The following is a 12,771-nucleotide window of genomic DNA, read 5'->3' as shown; positions in this document are numbered from 1 at the left end:
CTTTCTTAATGTTCTCTTTTGATCTGTTTAAGTTCTTAATTACAATGTAGTACAGTTTATCAACCTTTTTCCTTTAGGATTAGTGCTGTTTCCTTCCTCCAAGGTCATGGAGATATTTTCTTATACTCTCTTCATAAAAATTTTGATTTGCCTTTTATGTCCAGATTTTTCCCCCATGTTAATATTAGTTTGAACTAATACCATTTATTGAAAAGACTCAATTTTTCCTCATTGCCACCTTTGTTGTAATCAAGTTCCCATTCCTGCATAGTTCTATTCCTGGTCTCCGGTTCCATTCTGTTGTTTTTTGTCTATCCTTATGCCATTACCATACTGTCTTAATTACTGTAACTTTATAATAATTATTGATACCAGTGAGGCAAACCCTCTCACCTTTTTGTTGTTCCAAAAAATTATCTTTTACTTTGGTAATCTTTTCTATTGTACACTTGTTTTCTACATAATGAATTGCTACTCTTAAATGTTTATTTCCTTATTTCTATTTCATTTAGGTCTCTTTATCTTTTTGTGATAATATGTAACTTATTTTCAGCTTTTCTCTAATGTAGACATTTTAGGCTATAAATTTACTTCTAAATACTGTTTTATCTGAATCCCACAAGTTTTCATATGCATTATTTTCATTACTTTTTTAAAGAATTGACTTTCCTTCAATCCATGGGTTACTTAGAAATGTATATCTTAATTTCCAAACATGTATGGATTTTCTTATTACCTTTTTGTTATTGATTTCTAGGTCAATTGTATTAGTTAGATAACATACTGTATGATTTCAGTTATTTGTGCTTCGGCTTGCTTTTTGGCTTAGTATATGGTCACTTTCTGTAAATGTTCCATGTGTATTATAATCTCCACCTGTTGGGTACATTGTTTTTACACATCCATTGGGTTAATTTGGTTAATCAGGTTAAGTTGGTAGATCGTGTTCTTCAGATCTCTTGTATATTTCTGGTGAATTGAACCTTTTATCTTTATGAAGTGATTTTTTTTCCTTGGCGGTGTGTACTTCCTTGAAGTCCATTTTGTTTGACATTAATATAGCTGTGTCACCTTCCTTTTGGTTATTTTTACGATATGTCTTTTTCTATCTTATTATTTTCAACCTTTCTCTGGCTTTATGGCTTGGCTGTGTGTGTGTCTTATAAACAACCTGTGTTTGGATTTTGGTTTTTTTAATCCAATCTGACCATTCTTGATTTTTACCCTAAGGATTAAGTTCATTGGTATATTTGGATTTATTTCTACTGTCTTACTATGTATATGCTTTCTGTTTTTCTTACCTGTTCTGGTTTTCTTTGCTTGTTTCTTTTAAAATTCTTTTTAAAAATGTTCTTCCTTGCTTTTTAAAAAAAATCCTTGTCTGCTTTTTTAAGGGCTTGATTGAGGAACTTTTCTTACTCTGTTTTCTTCCTCTACTAGTATGGAAGCTACCTATTTCGTTTGTATTCTTTCAGTGGTTACCCTAGAAATTATAACATGCATGATTAGCTTATCAAAGTCTAAAGTCCATCAAAACCTTTGCCCTCTTCCCAAATAATGCAGGGATCTTAAATACTTTAATTTCTCTTATCTTTTCCAAACTTTTTAAATCTAGCATTTGAAGTCTATCTTGTTTTGTTTTTTCAATTCTACTAAAATTGTTATTCTATTTTATATGGTCAATATTAATTTGTATTAGGGGTTTGCAACATGATGATATTCTAATTATGTCATATACATCCTTCGTTTATTAGCTGGAATATCTACATCAAAGCAGTTTTTCTTATAAATTATTGAGTTACTCTGAAATTGAATTGATACAGAAAAGCCAAAAGTAAAATGTACTTACTAGGTTTTATTATACTGAATTGGTTTTGTAGCATCCCTTTTTTTAGTATCATTATGAATTCATAGATTTTTTACACATTTAATTTTTTTAATCCATTGTGGTTATTATCATTATTTATGTTCAGGTTGACCCACTATTGACCATTGAGATCCTCTTCTAGTTGCTTCCTAAGTCCTTTGTGACACAGCCTTAGTAATCTTCGATGGTCATTTTATTCTCTGGTGTGGCTGGTGTCTCATTTTCAATTTTCCTTCCCCCCAATCTGGAATCAGCCCTTTTTCTAAAGAGTTCTAGCTCCTTTTGGTGGGAAATGGTTATTTAGAGTCATTACAAGTATTCATTGCTGTTGATTGGACATTCTTTTTCAGTGGACAGAACTAGGGAATCTATTTATTTGTCTGTCTATTTAAGATTAAACATAGCATGAGTTTATATTGAAATATCCTATTCAAATTCAGTTTTTATTTAACCTCATTGACCTTACATTTATGTCTTTTTTCCCTTACCTTGAAAAACTAGGTCCTTGATATCACCATCATAATTGCTCATTTGCTTTATCATACCCCACACAGCAATATATGAATATCAATACCAACATTATCTCTAGCAATTTGATAACTGAAAATCTTTTTAAGAATTGCAGGGGAAAGAAGTCCCTTTTAAAGTAGTTTCTCACTGGGTATATGATCAAATTATTTTGTTTTAAAGTAACTTGAAAAATATTATTCTCTTCTTGGCTATATAACCAAGTAAATACACAGATTCATTTGTCTGTTTTTGATTTTTCAAATTGCTTTTTCTTTTTGATTTAATTTTGTTTTCCAGTTATGTAAAATATGTACATAGTTCTAAAGCTAAATTTATCAAAAAAGGCTTAAAGAAGTCTAGTTTTTATCCCTGTCCTTTCCACTGTGTTCTTCTTTTTCCTCGATAGATAACTTTATATGCTTTAATTTATAGTTTATCTTTCCATTTTAAAAAAGATATATAATCTACTACCCTTCTTAAAGAAATGGTAGTCTACTATACACACCTATTATACACATCTTTCTCCATCTTTTTATACACTGCAGTATATCTAGGAGATCATTCAATAACAGAATGTAGATTTTCCTCATTCCTTTTTATTTACATACTACTCCATTGTCTGGATGTACCATAATTGGGCTTATTTCCTATGTTTTGCTCTTTTGAATAGTGCTGTAGTAGATGGCTTTGTGTCTGTGTCTTTTTGTATATTTGTCAGTTGATGTTGAGAGAGATTTCTAAAAGTAGGGTTGCAGGGCATATTAGTTCGCTAGGACTGCCATAAAAAAATACCACAGACTGGGAGGCTTAAACAACAGACATTTATCTCTCATAGTTTTGGAGGCTGGAAAGTACCAGCAGGGTTGTTTTTTTCCCCGCTCAGGCTTCTCTCCTTGGTTTGCAGATAGATGGCCACCTTCTCATTGTGACCTTACATGGTCTCTGTGCATCCTTAGTGTCTCTTTTTGTGTTTAAATTTCTTCTTCTTTTAAGGACACCAGTCACATTGGACTAGGACCCACCCTCATGGCTTTATTTTGATTTAATCACCTCTTTAAAGGCCCTGTTGGCAAATAGAGCCACATTCTGAGATACTGGGGATTTAGGGCTCCAATATAAATTTTGGGGGAACACACTGGGTTGAAGGGTAAAAGCTTATGTAATTTGCCTAGATATTGAGACATTTCTTCCTTAGGGGTTATAAACATTTTATATTCTTACTCTCGATGTATAAAGTATCTTTTTTCCCATAGCCACACCAACTGAATGTGTTGTCAATTCTTAAAAATCTTTCCTCAATCTAATAGGTAAGAAGTGGTATCTATGAGCTTTTAATTTGAATTTCCCTTCTTATAATCAGATTGAGCATCTTAACCTTAGGGACCTTTGTATTTCTTGTCTAAACTATTTGTTTGTCATCTATCCATTTTACTATAATGTTATTTCTTTTTCATGTTTTATAACTTCTGTATAGATTGAATATATTGTTCCTTTGTTTTTGATAAATTCAAATGTTTTTCTCAGTTGTCATTTGTCTTTTTACTTTGTAGTTTTTTCTGTTGCTTTTTAACCATGCAAGAACATTTATAATGCAAGAACATTTATATAGTCAAATTTATCAGTTTCTTTTCTTTCACTTCTGTATTGTGAGCCATAGTTAGAAAAGTTCCCATCATGTGCAGATCACAGAGAATTGATTCTTTAAAGTGAATTTATTTTAAAATAATTTATCCAGCATTTATTGTTGTTTTTAGCAATAATAGGTTGAGCTGAAAAGCCTAGTCCTCTGTTACCAGATACTGGAAGTTTCAAAATTTTTTAAATTTTAGAGCATTTTAAATTTAGGTGTGTCATTTATTTTTTTTCCTTTATAGAATTTAAAGTGGTTCTTGCAAATTTAGCACTAATAGTTTTCTAGGTGCTAAGAATTTACACGTACTATGTAATTTAGGCATAAAGAATCATAAGTAGCAATGTGTTTTATTTTTTTGTTTGTTTTTGTTTTATGTTAGTTTTAAAACTATTGCAGTTGTGGTAAATGAAAAGAAGTGGATAGAGCTTTCCTTAAACCTGAGTCTACCATTTGTTTTGTATTTGTTTTGTCCCTTGGGTGGAATTGTTATAGCTTTTTCTCTTTTTTAGATCTTTCATTTGTGCGAGCCTTTGAATTTACGTATGTCAATGTTTATGGCACGCATGTTTTGGTAAGTGCTGCTCATGAAGCCAGAGTGGAGAAATTTATTTACGTTAGCACAGACGAAGTATATGGAGGCAGTCTTGATAAGGTAAGCTTAGAAAATGTATACTTCACCTACTTACCATGGACCACATAACAAACTTGTCTTATTAAAACCTACTCTGGGCTTATTTCATCCTCTGATTGTACACACTTGTGAGACTTTCTGAAATGCTTTTCTTTTGTATCTTCTGATTAAATTAAATAATGCCACCCCAAATGGCAATAACAGCTTGGTACAGATTTACGTGTAATTTGACTGACAATATTTTGCAAGAGCAGATCTCATCTGTTTGTTTTAGTCTTACATGTGTGACGAATGTCATTCCCATGAGCCAAAGCATATGTAAGTTAGGCTGTAGCATACTGCCTGCGCACCTTTCTTTTCCACTCAGGAAAGCTCATTGGAATGTTAAGGAGTGAGTGTGAAGTTAGTGTAGAAACTGAAATCTTTTCTCTTTTTTTAATCATTTGTAAATATTGTACATTTTATGTAAAAAGGTGGCTCCATTTCCAGTCTTTATTTTTCATAGTCATTGTTTGCAGTAACCTTATTCTGTTTTGTTGTTGTTATTATTATTATTATTGGTAAAATCAAGTAGCTTGAAAAAACTTATGAGAAAACGCAGACACTGACAACTTCTTTTTAATACTCAATCTCATATCTGAGAAGCAACCATTTTCAATTCTCTTTGCAGTTTTTATGAGGTTAACTTTTTGTACCCTTGTCACCCTACATCAGGTGTGACAATAGCCAGAATGATTTTAAAAATGTGAGATCATGACATTACTTTGCTCAGAACCTATTATGTTTGACAGTGGCCTTCAAGGTTCCACATGTTCTGGCCTCCCTCTAACTCTCCATCCTCATCTCCCATTTCTTTTTTCTCTCATGAAGCTTCTTGTAGTTCTTTTGAACATACTTCTGTCTCAGGGCTTTTACACTTTCTGTTCTCTCTGCTTCGTGCCTTATAGAGTTGTTGTGAACTTTAAAGAAGTTACTACATATAAAGTGCTTAGGAAAATGCCAGTTAGGCACATAGTTAGGGTTTAATAGATTTTTTTTTTTAATGTAGCAATTAACATTTTAAGTATGTACTGTTTTCTGATTTTTCTACGTAGAAAGTATCATAATACTTATTTTTTTAATTTGTCTTTTTAAAATTAGGAATTTGACGAATCTTCACCCAAACAACCTACAAATCCTTATGCATCATCTAAGGCAGCTGCTGAGGGTTTTGTACAGTCTTACTGGGAACGATATAAAGTAAGAACTGATTTTAAAAACTCTCGAATCATTTTTCTGTGGACTTAGGTGTTAAACTCCAAGTTAGCATTAGCGACATTTCATTTTTTGAATAGAGGACATAGATTGAGAAAAGTATATATTAAAGAATTGAAAAAAATGATTTTCTATAGTGTGTGGACAAAATAAGACTTACTTCTTATTCAGTTCATCATTTAATAGAATGATTTGTATGTATATATTTTCCTACTTCAATAGCAGGTAGTCTTACAGCTGTATTGAAAAGCCCTGTTGGAGTACCCTGGTTCCCAGGAGTCCTCCGAGTGAAGAACAACAGAGGGAGGGTAGATTCCTTTATCCGCTGTGTGCTCCTCTCTGCATGATTCACCTTTCTTGGTTCTCACGATCGGGAGGTAGATTCCCCAGGTGGCTAGGACAGTATTAGTGTGGCAGTCTTACCCACTATGAATCATCAACTCAAATCCCCTCCATTTGGCTTCTTATTAGGGACTGGGTCAGAAAGGCAAGCCAAAGAATGGCTTAAGATTCTCTGCCTTTTGTGTCCCAGTAGCATCCGTCCTTTTTTCATTCATGGTAGGACTTTTTATTTGTAAGGATTAGTACAGTAGGGAAAGCCAAGTTGAAGTTTGACATCTAACCAAACCTAGAGTCCTAGAAGTGGCCTCTGAAATAATCAGGTGGAAATGTCTTTAATTTTCTTCTAGCAAACTTAACAAATCTGCGTACACCTGAATTTATCCTCCCCTTGTCCCAATAAAGAAAAATTTCTTCATTCCTTTTGGAGCCTCTGCCTTTATCTGAATCCCATCCTCTCCTGTCTTTAAAAAAAAAAAAAAAAATTCTTTAACTTGTATCCTTGAGGTGTGTGGAATTATTTAGCCAAAAGTGCCTATAGTTTAAAACTGCTTATCTTCAGGTAATCATTATTATTGGACCTTTCCATTACCTAAATGTCGAATACTCTTTTAAGTTTCCAGTTGTCATCACAAGAAGCAGTAATGTTTATGGACCACATCAGTATCCAGAAAAGGTACTTTTTACTTCTGAATTCACAGTGTGTTTTAGTGATTGTAATTTATTATTTAAAATAATCTCTCTTCATTTATTTGTCCAAAATTTATGTTGTAATTATACATAATTTATAAATACTATATAGGCCACATGCAGATCTCATCAGGTTTAGAGACTGAAGACTTGAGCTTAAGTCTCAACCTGATAATCACCAGCTATCATGACCTTAGACTCTTTGAGCATTGTCTTTAAATTGAGGAGTAATAATAATCTTAAAAAGGATTTTGAAGGATCCAGTTAAGGTGATATATGTGAAAATGCCTTGTATCTTGTAGGATTCTCAAGCACTGTAGAGTACTCCTTTGACTACTGTCACACTGCAGTTTAGACTTCTGGTTTGCAGTAAGACAAATATGTCGGGCTGTACAGGAATATAAAAGCTAGTTAGAGAGTGATGCATGGAGCCTGTACAGAAATTTGTCTTACAGTCAGCTGGTTAACGGTTTCCCAACTCCTCTTTATTGCAGGACTGAATGTCTTCCAGAAATTAGTACAAATAGTAAATAAAGAAATGTAGTTAAAAGACTGAAAATGCCTGTGTAGTTGGTTCTGTATCATTAAGCCCAGTTTTAAGTAACTATTGCTCTCTTTGCTTAAATTCAGAGACTGGGTTTTTCACTTTGCAGCTTGTTGCATTAATCTTTTTGCCCAAAGGAAAGGGTCGTATCATGATCTGCTGGTATTAATAACTACTTTGCTTAATTTTTGGAATATCTTTAACAAGTTTATTATAAATTTAGTAATTTATCTCACCCTGTTTAACATAAATTTTCTTTGAATCCAATTGCACTGGAATTTATTTTTTAATTAATTTCGCAAGCACTTATCAAGTAGGTGCTATATGTTAAGCAATAACTAAGACAAAAGTGAGATTTGTGACGAAAGCAAATTGTTCATGAAGACTTTTTCTGAATTTTTCCACTATTTATACTGTTTTATTTTCATATTTTTCTAGCAGATAACTTGTTTTTGTGAAATAGGAAGCTGTCTAATAGTTTTTACTTATCAAAATTATATAGATATGTGTTTTTTCTTGAACTCCTAATAAGAATTGGAATATATCCATATGTATATTTCTTAACAATAATGTTTTAATCTTATGATGAGTTCAGATTCATATTATTGAGCAAACTTACTAAGTCTGAAATGATATTTAAATATTCTTTTAGGTTATTCCAAAATTTATATCTTTACTACAACACAACAGGAAATGGTATGTTATTATTTACCTTTGTACCCATATGTTTTTCTGGTATGTTGATAGTAGTTGGTGACAGTCTTTCTTGAAAATCGTAAAGTCTTAGAGTTGAAGGCCGTAGAATTGAATGTCTCAAAAAATTTAAGAATTCCTTCTACGATCAGTGTAATAGTTCTTAAACTAATTATAATCCAATTCATCTTTATAATTTTAGTTCTTAAATGCTTTATCCTAGAACTTTGAGTTATAGTATAAAATCTGTATGTAACTTTACTTTTTTCAAAGGATTTATTTAATTCATAGAACTGTAGATATTTCTTCAAAATGAATTTAAGGTATAAAGTTAATAAGTAGCTGTCATGGTCATTTACATGATTGCCACTTTTCTACTGAGTACCCTCAGAAGGTTTGGAGATCATTGAAGAACTATGGATAAAATTTAGAAAAGTCATGAGAATTTGTGTTTTTAGTAAGAGATTTCTAGGATCGCCATGGGAATTGGCTTCTCTGGAGTTGTGCCCAGTTGTATCCTGGCTTGGGAGAACTTACTTTTTTACATTTTATGACTCCCTTTTATTTAATCTTTTTAGCTGCATTCACGGATCAGGGCTTCAAACAAGAAATTTTCTTTATGCTACTGATGTAGTGGAAGCATTTCTCACTGTCCTCAAAAAGGGGAAACCAGGTGAAATTTATAACATTGGAACCAATTTTGAAATGTCAGTTCTCCAGCTTGCCAAAGAACTAATACAACTGGTATGTATACATTGTAAAAGGATAGTATTTTTAAAAGTGTCACTACATTAGTGACAGTAATCACTAATTTAGTCAAAATTAACAATTTTCAGCTTATTCAGTTGAATGAGTAATAAATTCATAATTATATATACCATATGTTTGCTAAGATAGATCATTGTGACATTATATCACAGCTTTTCAGGAAGAAAAATCCAGCACATTAAAGGTACATACCTAATAAAAGACATACCACAGTTTCAGAAGTGTAAAATTATGTGTCCTAGAATCAAGGAACAATGATATATAAATTAGTTATGAGTGTATGTATGTATTAGTGAACATAAATGATAAATCTCAAGGGAGAATGAGTGTATGGGAAAACTTTTGTTTTCCTTTACACTACTCTCAGAATACTCTTTTCTCCAAACGTGTGGATTTTCCACACCAAGCAGTCCTCAGATGCTAGCTGGGTGTCTTAAAATTTAACTCAATTCTGGTATCAGTCTACTTGGAGATAGCATCAGGTCCCACGAGTTAAGGGATCAGTCCTACAAAACTGCCTTTACTTCACATGGCAGTTGTAAGACCTGATTGTCACCTGTGCTTCTGACCAAACAGCTATAAATCAGAGGTAATTTGCTAGAGTGGCTTACAGAACTCAGGAAAACAGTTTACTTTCTGGATCATCAGTTTATTATACAGGCTATAACTCAGAACAGCCAGTTGGAGGAGATGCATAAGGCAAGTTAGGAGGAGAGGAGCATGGAGTATCTGTGTCCTCCCTGGGCATGTCACTCTCCCAGCACCTCCACGTGTTCAGCGGAAACTCTCCACACCATGTCCTCTTGGATTTTAATTCAGTAAGCACAATTGATGGACTGATTGGTCATTGATGATGAGTTCAACCTCCAGTCTCTTTTTCCCTTGAGGGTGCTGAGTTTCATCCCTTTAATCGCATGGTTGGCTCCCCTGTCAATCCTTAGGGGCCTTCCAAAATCACTCATTAACATAAATTCTGGTGTGGTCGAAAGGGGCTTATTATGAATATCCAAAAAACACCTTAATCTCTCATCACTTAGGAAATTCCAAGAGTTTTAGGAGCTCTGTGCTAGGAACTGGGATGATGACTAAATACATATTTCTTATTATACATAACAAAATCATACTGAATAATAACCAAAAGCCAAAAAAAATTATTTTCTGCCATAGTATACAAAGTAATTCTTTCTGAGCTTCAGATAGAATTTAGGTTATATAGTAGAGAAAGTATTACTAAAATGCTGTTCATTTTAGCTGTCTTTCTTGCTTTGAAAAGGTTGTTAGTCTTATCTTTTGAATCAGCTATTGAATACCATTGTTATTCTCTGGTCTCATTTTATAATTTGACTCAAAAGCCTTCTCCATTTTGACAGATCAAAGAGACTAATTCAGAGTCTGAATTGGAAAGCTGGGTTGATTATGTTAATGATAGGTGAGTAATATGTTAAAACATTAGGGAAAGATTATGAAATCTTAGGTACTTATAAAATTATTAAGTATATGGACTTAACCAGAAACTAGTTTATCTGTTTTGATTTTTCTGCTAAAATATTCATTCCTAATTATACATGTCGTAAGAATAAAGTGTCCATTATTACTTTCTAAAGCTCAGGTATCCTTAAGTGTGAAATAGGGAAAAAAATATCTTGCTTTAAAAAAGTATTTTAAAATTTAAATATAATGTATATAAAGTAGCTAACCCAGAGTGTGGATCACAAGAGTCTTAATAAGTTTATGTATATTTATTCATTCATTCATGAAACATTTAGGTATGATGTACTACATTTATATCTACATTGTGGCTGAAATAAGAAAAGAATAAACCGCAGAAGGGATTATGCATCTGGGATTACAGATGATTTTTTTTAAATTTACACTTTATTTTACAAATATTCTATAATATCATTGGGGAGAATTTTTTAAAGAAAAATTTGAATTATGGTGAAGATTCATGGACACACATTATTTCTCTTAATATTTTAATCTGTATCCACCATGTTGATTAAAATCTGTTTCGTCTTCTAAGACCTACCAATGACATGAGATATCCAATGAAGTCAGAAAAAATACATGGCTTAGGATGGAGACCTAAAGTACCTTGGAAAGAAGGAATAAAGAAAACAAGTATGTTATGAATTGGTCATTTGGGGTGGTGGGGGGTGAGGGTACAAAAATTTAAAGAAAAAGTAATTTATTTTTAGAATGCTACAAAGTCAGCAGAATATTGTAATGAATCATTTTTACTTTTCAGAGTGTTACATTTATATATTTCTAGCAATAGTAATATTTTTCCTAAGCATCTTGAATTTCATAGACTAAATTTTTGGTCAGTCTTCCTATATCTTATCAGCATTGATTAGATACCTATTTCATTGACTCTCAGATGCAGAGTTTTTACTCTTTTCATGTCCTTGAAAGTTATGTTTTACAATCACTAGTATCTTAAAATTACTATTGCAACTTTTCTTTCTTCGTGGTATCTTAAATAATAGCCCATCTTAAGATCAGTGACATCTTAGATTTGATGAAATATAGACAGTTGCAGACTTGGAATATCTTGAGTCTTTTTATATTGAAACAAACAAATAGAAAGCCAACTGACTGTATACAGAAATATTTATTAAAGTACGTGTATATAAAGTCTGTGTATATATGTTAAAGTTCTATTTAGAAATTTAGTCATGAGAAGAAAAAATACTCAAACAGAAAAAATGTTTTGATTCAGAGCTTAAAATACAAAATACTTGTGTTGAAAATTAAACAGCAAATTTCAAAGATAATTTACCATTTTTAACTAAAAGAACTTTACCGATAGTATAGCAACATAATTTCATATATATACAGAAGGAAACTTATATTGTCTCACTATGGCTACATGCAGTATTGCTACATTTACATGAATTGAATATGACACTTATTTTCTATAACTTTAAAACAAATGCATATGATTTATCTCCCTTCCCCCTGAATTTCTCAAAATCAGAATGTCTTAAACACTTACACTAGCAAATTCAATATTGAAGCACTTTTGAAATTAAAAAGAAAAAGTTGTTGATTTTTAAATCTAAATTTTCAGGTGATAAAATATCTTCTAATTAATGTCATTCATCACTTCAAAATCAAATTGTTTTCATCATTAGCAACCCTGGCCCGCTGATAAGCTACTGGGCAAGACTTTTCTTAGCAGGAACTTGGCAAATTTTGGTTAACTCATGTTTAGTTTTTTACTTTTGATTTTTGCCTTTTGTTTGTTCTGTCAGTTGAATGGTACAGAGAGAATTTTCACAACTGGAAGAATGTCGAAAAGGCATTAGAACCCTTTCCAGTTCAGCCACCGTTTGTCTAATCAGGACAATTTTCAGAAAAAGAAGAAAATTAACCTACCTCGACAAGTGATATGTAATCAAGTAACCAAATGAAGTGTCTGTCTTTTCATTTGTAATTGGATTCATGACTCTTTGTATAAAATTCAAATGCAAAATGCCTCAGTCTTTAGAAGAGTTATAGTATTGGCATAGGATTGAAATATCAAAATTCTTTCAGAAACCTTTTCTCTTGACAATTAGGAACCAGTAGGCATAGAAAGACTATTCCATGGAAGTGGGCTGGGAAGAAGCAGCCTCCTGCCTCAGAACAAGGACAGTAATCGCTCTAGGCAGATGACAGCTTTGCTGGCATTGAACTCAGTCAGCTTCCTAACCTTTCCCACTGCCTAGAAGGTCTCTGAAGTTTTTATTTTTAGGCAGTAAAAGATGAGCCTTATGCCCTAATTCATCTTTTTTTTTTTTTTTAAGGTGTAATATTGTGCTACAATTGCTTTAAAAATGGAAGAAAATAGAAGCACT

General features: G+C 32.4%; 1 protein-coding gene across 3 annotated transcripts in view; it reads left to right on the top strand.

Annotated features, from left to right (window-relative positions):
* TGDS (TDP-glucose 4,6-dehydratase) overlaps positions 1-12,771 on the top strand; it is a 22,387-nt gene extending 9,616 nt beyond the window's left edge. For 2 of the 3 annotated variants that reach the window (XM_039837725.1, XM_039837708.1), the window contains exons 5-12: positions 4,520-4,662; positions 5,782-5,880; positions 6,851-6,910; positions 8,121-8,164; positions 8,740-8,905; positions 10,300-10,358; positions 10,953-11,050; positions 12,187-12,708. In XM_039837725.1, the coding sequence (XP_039693659.1) occupies positions 4,520-4,662; positions 5,782-5,880; positions 6,851-6,910; positions 8,121-8,164; positions 8,740-8,905; positions 10,300-10,358; positions 10,953-11,050; positions 12,187-12,272 (755 nt within the window). In that variant the 3' untranslated portion in view covers positions 12,273-12,708. The other variant, XM_039837717.1, reaches the window with a different exon arrangement.

This window comes from Pteropus medius, unplaced genomic scaffold (genome assembly GCF_902729225.1).
Source record: "Pteropus medius unplaced genomic scaffold, Ma_sr-lr_union100, whole genome shotgun sequence".
In the NCBI taxonomy this organism is placed as follows: domain Eukaryota; kingdom Metazoa; phylum Chordata; class Mammalia; order Chiroptera; family Pteropodidae; genus Pteropus; species Pteropus medius.
This window is presented reverse-complemented; position numbering and strand designations above follow the sequence as displayed.